General features: G+C 38.4%; 1 protein-coding gene across 5 annotated transcripts in view; it reads left to right on the top strand.

Moving 5' to 3' along the window:
• The first annotated feature begins 3,713 nt into the window (after window positions 1-3,713).
• Window positions 3,714-19,018, top strand: part of TRIP12 (thyroid hormone receptor interactor 12) — a 113,034-nt gene continuing 97,729 nt past the window's right edge. For all 5 annotated transcript variants that reach the window (XM_011951965.1, XM_011951968.1, XM_011951966.1 and 2 more), the window contains exon 1: window positions 3,714-3,863. In XM_011951965.1, the coding sequence (XP_011807355.1) occupies window positions 3,766-3,863 (98 nt within the window). In that variant the 5' untranslated portion in view covers window positions 3,714-3,765. The remainder of the gene's footprint in view (window positions 3,864-19,018) is intronic.

Raw genomic sequence — 19,018 nt, 5'->3', positions numbered from 1 at the left:
GGGGTTTCACCATGTTGGCCAGGCTGGTCTTGAACTCATGACCTCATGTGAGCCACCGCACCCAACCGGTTGTTTTTTGTTTTTTCTATGTGGTATTTGCATGTAGAGTTAAATACTTTTTCACATAAAATTCAAAAGTCATTTAACTTAAACAGTGAATAAGTTGGTTGTACACTCAGCTGTGATCAAAGTCATGAATTTGTTTTCAACTTTGAAGACATCCATTAGCCTTTTTGTTTTTCCTGTTAAAGTCATACATGTTCTCTTTTATTTCAGTACCTTAGGACTGAATGTCAAAGGTTTTATGTGAAAAATCTTGATTAGTTTTACAGAAATGAAGGTATGGCCATGGTTAGAAAACAGTATATTTCAGGATTTGATAGGGATATTAAATTGGATTTATAATTCTAGTTTCACACTAGGAAACTAGAATTTTGACCTGTGAAGATGGAATCTTTTGACCTATGAAGATGGAATCTTTGAGTTCATATTTTGACCTGTGAAGATGGAATCTTTGAGTTCATATTCACTACCGGCTATGAGAACATAACTTTTAGCAGTATAATAGTGTAATTCCCACTTGTGTTTTAAAAATTAAGTAATAGCATATGGTAGGCATAAGTAATTGGTCAAGTCAGTACAGAATAATCTATAAGGAAAACATTCTGGAATTCATTGCATAGAGAAAACTTTTGGCCTCTGGGTTCTTAGCTGAAGACAAAGAGGCATTAAACTTTTTTTGAAGTTGAGGTGGTGATATCTCTGAAGGGTATAGAACTGCTCAGTACCAGGATTCAGAAGACTGGTTCTTGAACAGATTACTTGGAACTTTCTTCATTTGGATTTGTCTGTAAGGTGTAAGGGGTTGAACTTGATCATCTCTGAGGGTCCCTTTCAGCTCTCTGGTTTTGTTGATACCTGGCAGAGGGAGAGATCCTGTATCCATCGTATGTTAATCTTTTATTTACTTTCAGGAAATTAAAGTTCCAACGTTTAACAGTGCCTGGCCTCTTTTTAAAAAGATGAATTTATGCTTTAACAGCAGGTAGTAATTTGATAAACAGCTTTCTTCTTACTTGCTCTTCTTCCTCTTAAATCTCAAGAATTATCGGCAGATAGACTGTTGGCTGATGTTGGTGCTGGTTGACCAGCACTGAAGATGTTGGGGAGCATCATTAAGGTTACCTAGGTGACTGGGGCAAAACAACTACCGTGACTTAGTTTCATTTGAATAACATAACACTCCATGACATACAGTAGGTGTTTAATAGCAGAAGTTGGGCAGGTGCCAACTACTAACCTTGTTTATAATACTATTGTTTGCTCTTTAAAGTGAGAGCAACAGTATCATCCTATTCTCTTGTATCTGTCCTTGCTGTTTGGGTCCAGGTGAAATGGTATTGAGATGATTGAAGTAGAGAAATTTCTAAGATAGTTTTGAAAAAGGCTGGCCTTTTATTCTTTAATGTGCTGAAATTCTTGGTGTGTTGCAGTATACCCAAGAAAGCTCTTTTAAACTATGTCTCCAACTTTTTGTGCCCAGTGAAGGAGGATCTCAGGTTAGGGGACAGGCATTCATATTTTGACAGAAACTTCCCAGGTGATTGAGATGTTTACCCTTAATTGAAAATATTTCACTTTTGAAAATATTTTGCCGAAAATTAAGACTCATATTGACAGTGATTTTTATGGTGAAGCCTCTCCCAATTTATTAGATTTTACTACAAATATTTTTATTCTTTTGAATAAATGTTTATAGTAATAATCATGCTTAACATGTCCTGAGCACTTGCTGTGTGATTGGCACTGTATTGAGTAGTTTACATGGGTTTTTATTTGATCTTCACAACTACTGTGTGAGTTCTTTATCCTCATTTGATTGTTTGATTGAAGCACACTCATGTATGCAGTATGTATGTATGCAGACACTCATATATGCAAGATTATATACAACTTGTTAGTGTTAGAGTCAAGAATTGAACTTGGGCAGAGACAGTTTGGCTCAAGAGCTCTGTGCTTAAAGCTGTTAATGCTAGAGCAGCCTGCTATTTCCTTATAAATTTATAAACAGTCTCAATGACAACAAAAATGATTTCTTTCATTCTAAACTCCGGATTCCCCAGTCCTTTCTCAAAGGCAATCATTATTAACAAAGTATGTTTCATGTATCTTTCCATGAATTTTTAACGTGGGCATTATACAGAAATTTATATACAAGTCTTTGTATACATACACACAAATGAGAGTTTCGTATTTTTCCATATCAGTACGTGTAAGTTTAACCTTTTCTTCTCTCTCTGCCTGCCTCTCTTCTAATGTTTAATTGTATTTATTTTTTCTTTCTGAAACTGACTATCCTTAAATTAGTAATTCGAACTTTCTAATTAAAGTTTATTATATTAATTTGGACATATGTGATGTCTTTTTCTGCTGAATTGTATCAACAATGTAACCCAAAAGAAAACCTACTTTCTTACTACAGTACAAGGAATCTCTAAAACAAAATCCAGTACAGTAATAGATTTAATTATGATTAATTTGCATTCTCTTTGGCACCAGTTTCTATAATGTCATATGTTCATTCTCTTTCCCAGTAAATAGAAGTAGCGAAAGAACTCCACTTCAAATTTGACTGCAGGCTTACAAAACATAGTGAAAGATTTTATTTGCAAATGTTGTAATTCTATGATTGTAATGTTGGCTTGTTTTATCAGTTAAACTAATTTTCTTAGTGTCGTATTTTATCTGTACAATAATTTCTTATAGAAAGTTCAATTTGGTTAAGAACTGTTTTGAGCTAAATTGTTAAACTTTTAAAAATACTTTCACAATTTCTTGTTGCTGACAACTCTGTTGAGGTAGGTAACGTACTGGTTTTAAAGAAGAGTAAATTAAATGTAGAGATTATTTTATCCAGGGTCACGGCCAGCAGAGCTGCTGTTGAAAATCCAAAATATCTGGGACCATTGCTCAGTTTACTCTATTTAAGCTGTTTTCTCCTCATCTTTTCATTAAGATACCACAGTTTTACAATTTTTGTTTTGTTTTGAGATGGAGTCTCACTCTGTCACCCAGGCTGGAATCCAGTGGCATGATCTGGGCTCACTGCAACCCCTGCCTCCCAGTTTCAAGCCATTCTCCCACCTCAGCCTCCCAAAATGCTGGGATTACAGGTGTGAGCCGCTCCACCCGGCCACAGTTTTGTTTGTATTTATTTTTTCATTTGTTATTCACAACAATACTGTGAAGAAGACATGACATGTTGTTAATTCTGTGTCTGAGGAATCCTAGGCTTAGAGGCTGTGATTTGTACAAAGGCAAACTTCTTTAACACCTGTTTTGTCACAGGACTTGAGCCATCATCTTTTGACTTTAGGTGTAGTGCCTGTTTCTGCACAGTACTAGAATGTGGAAACGAAGACATTTCTACCTGTGCCGTGTTTTCTTTGAATTGAGAATTATCTGGCTATTCCTTGAAATCTAAGTTAATTTTATATGCTGAGTCCTGGACCACATGCCTTGAATATGTTATACCTTGACATTTTGTAACACATTCATCGGTCAGAGTTCACAGTTCAATGAGACATTACAGCATGGGTGAAGGCTGTAAAATCAGTTAGTTCGCAGAAAATTCCCACGTCACTGTAAGTTCCCCTCATTTCTTGCCCATATTGTATTTTGTACATCTGATAAATTTTGTTTATTTTTTCTTTTAGTGAATGGTAGTGTCTAGAAAGGGTATGTCCCTTCAAGAGAGAGGTGCCAATGTCCAACCGGCCTAATAACAATCCAGGGGGGTCACTGCGACGTTCACAGAGGAACACTGCCGGGGCCCAACCACAAGACGACTCAATAGGAGGAAGGTATGTATTTCATGGTAATTTGAGATGGAATTGGGAATACAAGAAAAAATATTTTTAAGCCTCATTGTGAGGTCCAAAACTTGAATGGTTCATTGCATATGGGTAATTTTTCCTGATTTGTGAGCCAAGTACCTAAAAGCAAACTGGAATCCAAAGCAGTTCCTAATTTTTTCCCCAGATATGCTAGACTCAAAGAAGTAGTTCATAGCCACTGACATGTTCAGACACCTGGTTTAACATATGGTGTGTCATGTTTTGTTTGCCCTTTCTCTTCACTTCCTGAAACGTGTATTACAACACATCTTTCACCATTCGTGGTCCTTTTCCTTGTGTGTTGACTTAATGATACTTTATTGAAAAGAAGCCTCACTTGTTTTAAGAACTTGAGTTTTGATACTCAGCTTTTGAGCTTTTGTCCTCATCATTCCTTTTGGCAACATAGATATTAACAGGGTAGTGAGGCACTCTGACTTTGTTAGTGAACAAGTTGTCTTATGTTTTTAGTGGTCTGGTGTTTCTTTTTAGTTGGAGTAGTTACATAAGAAGTAGTGTGAAGAATGAGATCAGGTGCATTTTCTTGAATGTAATACTCCAAGTCTGATTTAGCCAAGGTCTGTCATTCCATGTAAAAAATACTCAGAACTCCTCTTGCAAGGCTTAGTTCTCTAATTTTGGGACTAACATTGATTATGTTTAGCTTAATGGATTATGTTTAGCTAAAAAAATTTAATGGTTAAATTTTTGTTTTTGAGAGTCTCATCACTCTGTTACCTAGGCTGGAGTGCAGTGGCACTATTTCAGCTCACTGCGACCTCTGCTTCTGAGGCTTAAAAATCCTCCCACCCCAGCCTCCCAAGTAGCTGGGACTACAGGTGTGCACCACTGCACCCGGCTAATGTTTTTTGAGACATAGAGACGAGATTTCACTACGTTGGTCAGACTGGTCTCAAACTCCTGACCTCAAGTGATTCACCCACCTCGGCCTCCCAAAGTGCTGGAATTATAGGCATGAGTCACTGCGCTCAGCCGCTAAATTCTAATAGGATTATCTCCTACAGCCATTTGAGGCCATAACCGTGAATACATATTATCTAGTAAATTATTTAAAAAATTTTTAATGTCAAATGTAAAGAATAAATCAAAGCACATCATGCTGATGTCAGACTGTTTAAGTGGATAAGCATAGGGACTTTGGACTAGGGCAGCTTTCTTTGTGTATGATTTCGTTTTTTCTTTTCTTTTTATTTTTGAGACAGAATTTCTGTAGCCCAGGCTGGAGTGCAGTGGCATGATCATGGCTCACTGCAACCTCCGCCTCCCGGGTTCAAGCGAATTCTCCTGCCTCAGCCTCCCAAGTAGCTGGGATTTCAGGCACGCACCATCACACCCTGATAATTTCTGTATTTTTAGTAGAGATGGTGTTTCACCATGTTGGTCAGGCTGATCTCGGACTCCTGACCTCAGGTGATCCGCCGGCCTTGGCTGCTCAGAGTGCTGCGATTATAGGTATGAGCCACCATGCCCAGCCTTTGTGTGTGATTTCTGCCTCTGCCATTGTGTCTTTTGTTAAGAGTTTCAGGAAGCCTCAGTGTCTTAGTCCACAGAATGGTGATAGCTATTTGATAGGATTATTGGTAAACTTCAGTATTTTAGCGTGTTAAGCTCTTACCACTTACACTTAGTATATAGAGCTCTGTTCTGAAAATTTTTGCTCTTTTACATTCAGGTTATTCTTTGGAGCAGCCACACTCAGCTTTATGTGGCTTATTTTATTTTATTTTATTTATTTTTTTTGAGATGGAGTTTCGCTCTTGTTGCCCAGGCTGGAGTGCAGTGACGTGATCTCAGCTTACCGCAACCTCCGCCTCCCAGGTTCAAGCAATTCTCCTGCCTCAGCCTCCCAAGTAGCTGGTATTACAGGCATGCACCACCCACGCCCGGCTACTTTTGTATTTTTAGTAGAGACGGGGTTTCTCAGTGTTGAGGCTGGTCTTGAACTCCAGACCTCAGGTGATCTGCCCGCCTCGGCCTCCCAAAGTGCTGGGATTATAGGTGTGAGCCACTGCACCCGGCCTATGTGGCTGATTTTAAAATATTATTCCTCCTGTAATAAAGTGTTACATGTTCATTTTAGATTATTTTGAATATATAGAAAACTAGAAAGAAAACATAATTACTTGTAAGGTGTGCTGTTGACATTGGATACTATTGACATTTCTTCTGTCTTTTAAAAACTGCATGTAGATGTATATATATGTATGTATGTGCATATAAGTAACTTGTACCTTTTGAACAACTGAGGTTTTATGCACGTTAGTTCTCAGGTTGCATTGGGACTCTTGCATGTGAACTGACAATCATTTTGGGCTATCAACAGCACATTGCTTCTAAAATCCAGTGTTTCAGCATGGTCATTTTTTCTATATATCAGTGTTACAAATTTATTTTTTGAGACGGAGTTACTCAGGCTGGAGTGCAGTGCTGTGATCTCAGCTCACTACAACCTCTGCCCTCCGGGTTCAAGTGATTCTCTTGCCTTAGCCTCCCCATAGTAGCTGGGATTACAGGCGCCTGCCACTGCGCCAGGCTAATTTTTGTAGTTTTAGTAGAGACAAGGTTTCACCATCTTAGCCAGGCTGGTCTTGAACTCCTGATCCAACTGGCTTGGACTCCCAAAGTGCTGGGATTATAGGCGTGAGGCACCACACCTGGCCTAAGAAATTTTTAAAATTGTATTATGTTTTTATTTTATTTTTAGGGACAGAGTCTCACTCTATGGTCCTGGTTCTAGTGCAGCGATGCAGACATAGCTCACTGCATCGCAAGTAGTTGAGACTACAGGCGCCTGCCAGTATGCCCAGCTGTATATTTAGGTTGGTGCAAAAGTAATTGCGGTTTTTGCAATTTTTTTTTTTTTTAAATGGCAAAAATCGCAATTACTTTTGCACCAACATAGTATGTATTTTTAAAAATGAGTAAGACTGAGCATGGTGGCTCATGACTGTAATCTCAGTACTTGAGGAGGCTGAGGTGGGATGATCACTTGTGGCCAGGAGTTCGAGACCAGCCTGGGCAACACAGCAATACACATCACATGTCATCAGAAGACACATGTAGAAATTTTCTGTTTCTACAAAAAATAAATTAGCTGGACACACTGGAACACATTGATATTTCTGCCTACATAGGAGGCTGATGTGGGAGGATCGCTTGAGCCTAGGAGTTCAGGGTTTCAGTGAACTATGACTGGGCAGACCACTGCATTCCAGCCTGGGCGACAGAGCAATACCCTGTCTCAAAAAATAAATAAATAATAAAGTAGTGGGACATAAATGGAAGTGGTTAATACTAGCGATTAAGATGTGTTGGTTTAAGTAGCTCAAAGTTGTAACAGAGATGGAATTCGATTAGATTTGTAGAAGGACAGATCTTGTTGTAGTTCATGTAGTTTAAGCCAGTCAGTAATATGCTCAATTGTGAAGGGTGTGATCAGGACATAGAAATTTAGAGCTTTAGCCAAAACATCTTATTAGTTTTAAGAATGGAAATGAGATGAGAAGATGCTGGCTCTTTTAAATATCACTTTGCCTTCTTAGCTTGATTATTTTGCTCATAACAAAATCTCAAGACTGGGAGGAACTTTGAAGACCTTCTTATCAACCCCCAGGTTGATATTTTTTGTTGTTGTTGTTGAGATGGAGTTTTGCTCTTGTCACACAGGCTGGAGTGCAGTGGCGTGATCTCGGCTCACTGCAACCTCCGCCCCGCGGGTTCTCGCGTTTCTCCTGCCTCAGCCTCCTGAATAGCTGGGATTATAGGCATGGGCCACCACACCTGGCTAATTTTTGTATTTTTAGTAAAGATGAGGTTTTACCATGTTGGCCAGGCTGGTCTTGAACTCCTGACCTCAGTTGATCCACCCACTTCAGCCTCCCAAAGTGCTGGGATTACAGGCATGATCCACTGCATCTGACCCGGATTGACTTTTGAAACCCCTATAGAGTGTACTATTCTGGCAGTTGTTTAAACTCTCAGAAACCTTTCCAGGGATTTTTGTGAGTCAGCGGATTGGGATTAATTGGGAGAAAACAATTACAACTATATATTTATTCTCTCCATGTGACTCGGTTAGCTTTTCTAAGTAAAATGCTGTCATCGTAGCCTTCATTTCCTGAAGATGGTGGACTTGCCCCTATAAGGGTATTCACAGTGATACAGTGATTCAACTAATGATAATAATGGCAGTTAGACAACAGCATTAATGGAGCAAGTTTAAAAAATGATTACACATTCTTTCAATTGAAACTCAGAAACTCTGCAGGAAATATGTAATCTCTCTTAAAAATGTGGAAGCTTGCTCAACTTTATACAGCTAGTGTGTTGTCAGGACTTGATTCCAGACCTCTTGACTGTAAAGTCAGTGAATCTTTTCATTATGCCATACTGTTTCACTGCAGACCACTGGATCCCTGTGATGAGGGACTTAGAAGAGGGTATAAACTTTAGTTTAGAATTGAAGTAGCAGTTTTCCCTCCTAGGATTTGTGCTAGGATTCATTTTTGACCCACTGTTTTCTTCTAAACCTCTGCATTAGCTGTCTTCTTTGTGTAACCTCCTTCCGGTGACCTCTTGTGCCTTTCTCCCAAATCAAGATGGCTTCTTTTTAAAAATAGTTTAAATTTATTCTTAAGATAAATGAAAATAGAGTCTGAGGATATATTTAATCTCTCCTAATTTTACCTCTGCTCTCCTTTTCACCCATCCTTCATCACTATCCACAGTCGAACTAGACATCTTATTCTTCTTCTATTGTTTTTCTTTCCCCCTTTCCTCTCCAGTTTTTTTTGTTGTAGCTGACCTGTTCCCCTCTTTCCTGTTCTCTTTTTCTTCTATAGGAAATCACTCCCTTCCACTGCTTCTCTGTTGGGTTGTTCTCAGGGATACTACCTAGCCTTTTCCAGTTGTAGTGCGGGTATTTGTAGGCTACCACCTCCCTCTTGCCAATGCAGTAGCATTTTTATTATACCACGTGCTTTTTCTTGTTTTTCTCAAGTGGCAGTGGTAGGATTGAATTTAATTTTATAGCAACTTTAGGATCGCTTTAGTGGTAGTTGTCTTCAGTGTTGACTTTATTATATAGACAGTGCATATTGAGAATAGAAAATTGGGACGCGTCAGGAAAATTAAAGAAAATAATTTTAATCCCACCACTCAGAGATAACCATGGTTAATATTTCTGTTCTGTGTTCTTAGAGTCTTTTCTGTATGTGTAGCTTCTTTTTGTTTTTTCAAAATTCCACATTCGGAGATCAATATATGTATACTTGCAACATACAAATAATAGGGATGATGTTATCACTAGATGTATTTTCTGGAATTCTGTAACAGTCTTCCATGAGGTCATTTAAAGTGGCTCTGTGATTTTCTTTAATATAAAAGCCCATGATTTAAATTTGGGCCTCTAGGTTTTTTCCTCAGATTTTTGCTGTAAAAAATATTGCTTGTGCCTATCATACTTGAATGTGAGCTGGTTTTATCAAGTCAAATTCATGAAACGGGTTTACAGAATCTAAGGGTGTGAATATTTTGAAGACTTTTAACAGATTGCTAAATCTGTTAAATCTTTCAGAAATCTTGGGCCAATTTAATACTTCTACTAATACTTCTTGAGAGTGCTCATTTTGCCAAATCCTAGTCAATAGAGCATACCCTTTTTAAAAAGAAAAGTTTGTGGGGAAAAAGAATTCCTTGATTTAAAGTTAGCATTTCTTTGTTTACTATAGAGTGGAAAAATGTGCTCCATGGCCATTTGCATTTATTTTCTGAGCTGTTTGTTAGTGTCTTTTATCTAATTTTGGAGATACTTACTGTTTTGTCAGGGCCCTTTATGTGGAAGGTATTGATTAACATGGACAAATTTTTTTTCTGCTTTTTTTTTATGGTTTATTTTAATTTCTGGCAACATTTTAAAATTTAATAATTAAGTCTACCAATTTGGTTTTTCTTCCTTTGCCTTCTCCATGCTGAGAATACATTTTTCCTCTGTTATGGGTCCATTTTTACATTTGACTAGAATCTGTCTGAAATTTTTGAATGATCAAAGGAAATGCTTGTATACAGTTGCCTACTTCTCACCCCATCAAAAAATTTGCCTGCAAAGTTTTAATAATTGTGTGTTACTCAGCAAAAACTCAGTTGTGAGACATATAGGATATAGCCTTCTATTTATTATTTTTCTTTACATTTTTAGAGCAGAGATTTTTTTAACCCCCCACTGATGATGCAGAAAGAAATAGAGTTGTGTTTTCACTTAAAAAAAACTATTTCAAAGGATTGGGATACGGAAAAGTACAAAAAGAAAATAAGAACCATTCAGAGAAAAGTCTGTGTTAACGTTTTATTTTTTATCTGTACACTTTGGCATGTAGCTGATCATACTGTGTGTACAGTTTGGTATCCTGCTCTTTTCTCTCAATACCCTAACATTAACATTGCCCATGTCATTATGATCTTTTGGTAATCATTTACAGATGGTGTCCACATAATCCACTGAATGAATATACAGTATTTTCCATGGCTACTTTTTTCAGTTTTTGGATAGTTAGGTAGGTGTAGGGGAAAATTTTTTTGCTTATGCTCCAAATGTTCACATTTCAGATACCTCTTCAGGAAGGGTTCCCTGAAGTGAAGTTGTTTGATGCACGGGAGTTTTTTGCGAATAACTTTGTTGTGCATTAATTTTTTACTTCCTGTTTACATTATCACCTTCAGGGGAAAGAGTGCTTTTTCTCATTCTAGTCACATTATCTGCATTTTGTATTTTTCTGCTAATTTGATAAAGAAGAAAACCCTTATTCTTGTTTTATTGCTGTTTCTCTAGTAATGAGGTCACATTGAAAAAGTAGGTTTAAAGAATGAGTCTGGCTAAGAATAATTTTTGATGTAGTCTCCTCTTCTATTATTTTGTTGTTGTTAATTTCCCTTTGTAGCACTGTACAGGAGAACTGACTTTTTAATTGGTTTGGCTAATACTTACCAGTTTATTGTGTAAAAACTACAGTCCTAGTCCGTAAAGGTTGACTTGGAGAAGTATAAGTCCGTCTCAAAGAAGCTTTAAAACAGTTGGCAAGACAGGAATTACCCATTAGAAGATAAATGACATGTACTGGTAAGAAAAGAAGACTTGAGTCTTGTAAGTCCTGTAAGTTTATAGGGATACGTAAGAGTTTATAGAAGATGCAGAGTTTAACAGACTCTTAAAAGATAGGGAGATTTTTGAGTAAGGAGACATTTTTGACACCTTTGTATTTGTATTTTGGTTCGTTTCTTTCTTTTTAAGGATAGAATCATTTTATATACTGTAATGTGACTTGCTATCTTCATTAACTGTATCATATGCATTTTTTTCTTTATTTTTTTTTGGAGACAGAGTCTTGCTCTGTTGCCCAGGCTGGAGTGCAGTGGTGGGATCTCAGCTCACTGCAACCTCTGCCTCCCAAGTTCAAGCAGTCCTCCTGCTTCAGCCTTCGGAGCAGCTGGGACTATAGGTGCCCACCACCACACCTGGCTAATTTTTGTATTTTTAGTAGAGACAGGGTTTCACTGTGTTGGCCAGGCTGGTCTCACATTCCTGGGCTCAGGTGATCTGCCCCTCTCAGCCTCCCAAAGTGCTGGGATTACAGGCATGAGCCCCCACACCCAGACTCTTCTTTTTTTAAAATAGAGATGGGGGTCTCGCTATGTTGCCCAGACTGGTCTTAAGCTCCTGACCTGAAACAGTCCTCCCGCCTTGGCCTGCCAAAGTGCTGGGATTACAGGCATGAGCTACTGCACCTGGCCTTAATGTAGGCTTTTTTTTTTTTTAAACAATATCTGTCATTAAAACTATATTATCAGTTTTAATGTCTGCATAATTTTCTGTTATGTGGATATATCAATTATGTGTATATATAATCACTTCTCTTTCATCATTTGGTTTCAGGATTTTGCCATAACAAATGATGCCACACCTGAACATTCTCATTATCATTGCGAACTTGTACTGGTACTTCTCTAAGCTAGGTTATTGCAAGTGGAATTGCTGGGTTGAGTATGTTTTCAAATATTTACTCTTGTAGAAAATTGTCTTCTATAAGACTGCTTTCGTTTGCATATAATTATAAGTTGATTATACTAGGATTGTTGATTTTCCTTACTAATATTTAGTTTTTATATTTTCTAATTTCAAATTGTATTAGGCTTCAGCATTGCTGTAAAGGAATACCTGAGACTGGGTAATTTATAAAGAAAAGAGGTTTAATTGGCTCATGGTTCTGCAGGCTGTACAGAAAGTGTCGTGTTGGCATCTCCTTCTGGTGAGGGCCTCAGGGAGCTTAAAACCATGGCAGAAAGCAAAGCCAGCATATCACATGGCAAGAGTGGGAGCAAGGGGTGGGGAGGGGGGCAGGCACACACTTTTAAACAACCAGATCTCAAGTGAACTCAGAGCAAGAATTTGTTCACCACCAAGGGGACTGGCATTAAGCCATTCATGAGGGATCCATCCACCCAGTGATTCAAACACCTCCCACCAGGCCCTATCTCCAGCGTTTCAACATGAGATTTGGATGGGACAAACATCTAAACCATATTACTAATGTCTTTTGGGAAGAAGCCATACTTACGTTTGGATTAGGATCTCTTTTTTCTTTTCTTTGACAGTGTCTTGCTCTGTTGCCCAGGCTGAAGTGCAGTGGTGTGACCTTGACTCACTGCCTCTATCTCTTGGGCTTAGGTGATCCTCCTGCCTCAACCTTCTTTTGCCTCAGCCTCCCGAGTAGCTGGGACTACAGGTGTGCGCCACCATGCCTGCCTAATTTTGTATCTTTAGTAGAGACAGAGTTCCACCACATTGGCCAGGCTGAGCTCAAGTGATCCTCCCCGTCAGCCTCCCGTAGTGCTGGGATTACAGGTGTGAGCCACCACGCCTAGCTGGATTGGGATATTTTCTAGGGAAATAATGAAGCCACACTCAAGAAAATGACTCAGGACAAGCTGTCAGTGTACCAATCAACTTAACTTTCCTTTTCTTGATTTTTGAAAGAAGTATACTGCCAAAAAAAAAAAGATAAAATGCCAAACTTAATTCATATCTACTGGTTTCAGAGACTAAAACTTGATAATTTCTCTATTCTTAACTACTTAAAATACCTTGCAATTTCTTTCTTTAGTAATTTTGATCATGCCATTTTCCTTTTAAAATGCTTGCCTTCTGCATTTTAGACCTTACCTTACTGAAATTCTGCCAGTCTTTCAAGATCCATTCAAAAGTTTCCACATTGATGTAGTTTATACTCTTTTCCAGGCTTAGAAACGCTATACAGATCCCAAAGCATTGTAACACTTTGGGGATCCCCAGGAACTACAGACTCAGTATCTGTCTGGCTGCTTCCTCTCTGTTCATCTGTCCTTATTATGTCACTGCTTCTTCCTACCATGTCATGTCCATCCAGGCAGATCTCACCATCTCTTTGTACACCATGTTTATTTCTTTCCCTGTGCCTTAAAGCTTAATTTTTAGGCCTCTCATCTTCTTAAGCTAGATCGAGCCCTCTTTCATTTTGAATTATTAAAAAGATTATACCATTTTCATGGAGGTGGCAATAAATAATGTTCTTCATGGTTTTTGTTCTGCACGGCACCTCTCCTTAAAACAGTAGTCTTGTGGAATGGCTTCACATGCATTTATGGGTAGTTACTCTGTTCTAATATAGTTTTACTCCGATCCTTTTAGCTATTCCTTAACCTTTGGCGAAAGCTAGGGGAATCGACAGTACTCCCTCTTTCTGAGCACAGTGATAAACCTGATGTGGTCACATGATCAAGAGGAGAAAAGTTGGAAGATTTAGCTTTTTTCTTTCTGGTGACAAAGATGGGAAGATATGCATCTGAAGTTGCCAACTGCTGTGTACATGCCTTATGGAGGAAGATGGACAGGCGGAAAAGAGCAAAGAGTATATGTGTACTAACGTTTTGGCAAGTTTAAATTCCTTAGTAGTTCTTTAAAGTTGTGTTGACTCTTAGCCTTTTCTAGGATTGATTATTCCACTGTTGTTCTGATTCTGGAGATAATGCATGTGTTATTTTAATAATGCCTCTTTTGGCATTTTAGAGTTCTGCCTTAACACAACATCAGTGTCAGATTGTATTCATTCATTTGTAGAACACCACATTAGTAAGCACCATGCTCTATAGTAGTTATAGAAATGAGGGTAGGGTAGGGTTTTTCTTTTCCTCCCAGGGAAAGAACCCAGAAAGCAACCCAGCTTGGTAGGGGAAATGGGGATACAGGTTGTTATTAGAGTCAGATGAGAAACATTTCTAGAGATGACCTCATTGATCTGGGCTCTGAGGCTGAAGCAACAGTTGCAAAGCAGGTGTGGTATATGTCAACTATATTTGTCTTTGACATGTGGACTTATTAATTCCTTTCACAGTCTGGGTTTTATTTTGAATTTTTGTGTGTCATGTTACTTTGCTGGTAAGTGGTAGGTGTTCAACAATTACTAGTATGGGTTAGAAAAGGATATTTGTTTCCTTGGAATTTCTGGGCATAGAAATGGGACTTTCTCTTTTCCTGAAATGATGAAAACATGATTGGAGTAAGGAAGGGTTGAAATAGAGCATAATTAAAATGGGCTGTGTAGCAAGGTGGGCTAGATGATACTACAGGAAAAAAACATCTCCTAGATATTAGTAGTTATAATCTAGCCACTAAAAAAGTTGTCTGTCCAGGTCAGCGGTAAGCTCTGCTCCCATGTCTGCACATTCAGATATTAAGATACCTTGATGTGTGAACTGTACTCTTGACTCTCCAGAACTTCCCCCAACAGTGATTCACTTCTATTCACATTCCCTTGGCTGAAGTAAGTCACATGACTGTACGTACTTCCAAGTGGTTGGACAAGTACCATCCTACCTTGCATCTGAAAAAAGGAAAAATAGAATATTCTTGAGATGTGGCTATCATAGGATGTGTATACGTTATTTTGCATTCTTATTTGCATCTCTATGATAGTTTGTTTCCCTAAAGCCTACTTAGTGATCCTTGGCCACTGGTCCCGTGTGTTTTCTTCATTCTTCTATTTAACCAGTGTGAGTGCTTTCCTTTTATATTCTTTAATTCTTTTTTCTTTCCTGTCTCTTTTTTATCCTCTCATTTGTTCAGTCAGAAGCAAGTTCAAACTGATGCTTGTTTGGGAAGAGGAGAGTGTTATGGGGAGACATGATGTGATGCAGAGATAATGCCTCTTATGACTGAATTTGAGCCACTTGTTAAAAGTATTTATACTAGAATTGGTTGGGCGTGGTGTCTCATGCCTGTAATCTCAGTACTTTGGGAGGCTGAAGCAGGCAGATCTTTTGAGCCCAGGAATTCAAGACCAGCCTGGGCAAAATGGCAGAACCCTGTCTCTACTGAAAATAGGCTGGGCGCGGTGGCTCAAGCCTGTAATCCCAGCACTTTGGGAGGCCGAGGCAGGCGGATCACGAGGTCAGGAAATCAAGACCATCTTGGCTAACACGGTGAAACCCCGTCTCTACTAAAAAAATACAAAAAACTAGCCGGGTGAGGTGGCGGGTGCCTGTAGTCCCAGCTACTCGGGAGGCTGAGGCAGGAGAATGGCGTAAACCCGGGAGGCGGAGCTTGCAGTGAGCTGAGATCTGGCCACTGCTCTCCAGCCTGGGCGACAGAGCGAGACTCCGTCTCAAAAAAATAAATAAATAAATAAAAATAAAAATGCAATAAATTAGCCGGGTGTGGTAGTAAGTGTCTGTAGTCCCAGCTACTTGGGAGGGTGAGGTGGGAGGATCACCTAAGCTCAGGAAGTCGAGGCTGCTGTGAGCCAAGATTACACCAGTGCAGTCCAGCCTGGACTAGAGACCCTGTCTCAATAAATAAATGAATGAGTGAATGAATGAATGAATGAATGAAAGCATTTATACTAGAATTGGCTGGATAATTTGTAACTTGCTCTTTTCAATGATAGTAAATCTTACTGCTCTGATTAGGCAGCCTGGAGTTTTAGCTGTGGAGACATGTGTGCCTGCTGCATTGGTAATGCTGAAACTAGCCTGTCCCATCAGGTCTTGGGGTCAGAAGACAAGATAATACGGTGCTGTGTTCAACATTGGCATGGTTGCCTTGTTCTAAGGAGAAGCAGAGGCTACTTTTCTGTAGTTGGAAGTTAGAAACATTTGATTCTTAATTGTACCTGTGTTAAATTTTTTGGGGGCCTACAAAGTAATAGTTTATATGTTTTCTATTAGTAATTTCCTTTGCACTATGCCTTATTTTAATCAAGTTTGGGACTGAGTCAAAGTCGCATCATAAGCATACTGGAAACCTATAAGAAATTAGCTGCCGTAAATTGTCTCATATCCTTCAATGAGGATTTGCTTTCATTCTTCTGCTATTCGAAACCACTTTTAAAAAGCTTTCCTAGTCTTGGAATGCCTTCTTAAAAGGGTTCAGTGTCACTTAAAAATGTATATACAAATGATTCTTATACTAACTGCAAGCTTTTGTATCACATTTGGAATGCTATTTTCTTGTAATACAGAGAACAAAAGAAAACAGAGGCTCCTTTTTAGAAGATTAATAGTGGTGCTTTCCTCCATTTTTCTCATATACTATCTCTAAAGTCTTCAGACATTTATTTTGGCCGGGCACAGTGGCTCATACTTGTAATCCCAGCACTTTGGGAAGCTGAGGCAGGAGGATCACTTGAGGTCAGGAATTCGAGACCAGCCTGGCCAACATGGTGAAATCCCATCTTTACTAAAAATAAAAAAATTAGCCGGGCATGGTGGCAGGCACCTGTAGTCCTAGCTGCTCAGGCGGCTGAGGCAGGAGAATCTCTTGAACCCGAGGCAGAGGTTGCAGTGAGCTGAGATCACACCACTGCACTTCAGCCTGGGTGACCGAGTGAGACTCTGTCTCAAAAAAAAAAAAATAAAAGAAACCTTCCCTGTCTGACCATAGCCTATCCTTTAAAACAAAACAAAACAACCATATATATATATATATATATATATTTTAAATTTCAGTAGCTTTCGGGGTACAAGTAGTTTTTGGTTACATGAATGGATTGCATAGTGGTGAACATCATTTCATCTATATTTTCTGATGTATCTCCATGTTCAGGGCAATTTATATCATTTGTCAGTTACTGTATGGGTTTTATAATTGCTTGCCTCTACCTTTGCCTATATTTTGCTTTTGAATGGAAAGCTTTTTTTCATCAGCTTTTCATTCTTCAGGGCCAGGTTTAAATGGTGTGGCCTATAAAGCTTATATTCTCCTGCTAAAAGTATTCGTTGGAAACGTCTGTGGAGAGTACCTGGTAGATTACTTTGTTTTATGAGACTGACCTCTTTGAGGACAGGGACTAGACTATTTGTTACCTATATTTATATGCCTCGTTGTGACTTGCGTATATTTGTTGGTGGCAAACCTAATATCTTTTGAAGGGAGTAGCTTAGTACAGTGGTTCTGAACTCTATCAGAGGCAATGCTCCCTGTCTATAGTGTATATCATATAAATATCTTTATTGTTATGCTCTTTTAATATTTTCAAATAAATGAAGAAATAAAATACCTGTCTACCCACAGTTTAGAAATACTGATATAATGTTTCAGCATTTTACAAAGATAAACAAAAGAAAAATAGTTGACAACAAAAATAACATCTCAGGTAAGTGCTTGGACACAGTGACACAAAATTATAGTGCATCTGTATTTGGAGTCACTGAGTGTGACAGCTACAACAATAAACTTAAATGCCATAAGCAGCATTTTCATCATAGGCATTAAAAATGGTGCCTGGCTCTTGGTAAAACTGCCAAAAGAAAAAAATAGTATAATCGTTTGTTGTTGCATTCCTGGAAAATTTAATATGCAAGAACTGTGCAAAACAAATCTGAGAAATTGCAAGCATGTTTTTCACGTATGTCACTGCCTCATTGTCAGGGTTTTTCATAAGGTTTTCATGTATTACCAAGACTGTATATATTGGGCATGGGACAGTTCTTCATTGGGTCTTTTTGTTCCATATGTTGCCCATCTTTACCTCTAATCTACACCTGCTAAATGGGAATAGCACCCCCGCTTCCTAGTGTATGTTTCCAGAATGCTTCCTAGGGGCAGTACTTCTGCTGTTTAGAAATACTGCTTTACTCTGAATTATAGAATCATTTGGGCTAGTGTTTCACTATAACTAAAGATAGGAACATTGATCAGATGAATCAAGCTTCTTTTTGTAATAGAAATAGAAAAACAGTACATTTTACAGGGAACATTAGTGAGTTATTTATTTAAAGTGATTTAAAGTGAACTTCCCACCATTAATTATTGAAAATCAATAGCTCTTTTAAAACATGCATTTTCCAGCATTTGAAAGAAAATATCTAATTTTTAGAAGACAAAACGATAATGTTATAATTGTGTGTTTAAAGTAGAAAAGCATAAAAATGTGTCTGTATACACATACACAAATTTAGACTTGTAATTAAACCCATGATCCATTTATATTTGGTAGTATATGCATGCATATTGTGTAATATTACGTGCATATATTACCAAATATAAGTGGTAATATGTGCATGTATATTACATATATGCATATCATATAAGCTGTGAATATGTCAAATATCATAAGCTGTGAATATGTCTAGCATAAAAATTCAGGCAATTTAACACCTATAATAGGAATTAACTAGCTACTTGTAAATAGCCAGTTTCCTCATTTTTCTTTACATTAAGACAGCATTGTGCTCTTTTTCTTTTTCTTTTTTTTTTAAAATTGAGAGAGGATCTTACTCTATTACCCAGGCTGGAGTGCAGTGGCACAACCATGGCTCACTGCAGCTTTGACCTGCCAGGTTCAAGTGATCTTCCCCACCCAGTCTCCCGAGTAGCTAGGAGTATAGGTGTGTACCACTACACCCAGCTTATTTTTGTATTTTTTGTAGAGACACGGTTTCGCCATGTTGCCCAGGCTGGTCTTGAACTCCTGAGCTCAAGCAGTCCACCTGCTTTCAACCTCCCAAAGTGCTGGGATTACAGGCATGTGCCACCACACCTGGCCCAATATTGTGCTCTTGATACAACGTTTAGG

The sequence above is a fragment of the Colobus angolensis genome, unplaced genomic scaffold (genome assembly GCF_000951035.1).
Source record: "Colobus angolensis palliatus isolate OR3802 unplaced genomic scaffold, Cang.pa_1.0 Scaffold33, whole genome shotgun sequence".
Classification (NCBI taxonomy): Eukaryota; Metazoa; Chordata; class Mammalia; order Primates; family Cercopithecidae; genus Colobus; species Colobus angolensis.
The sequence above is the reverse complement of the archived record's forward strand: the minus strand, read 5'-3'. Positions and strand labels throughout refer to the sequence as shown.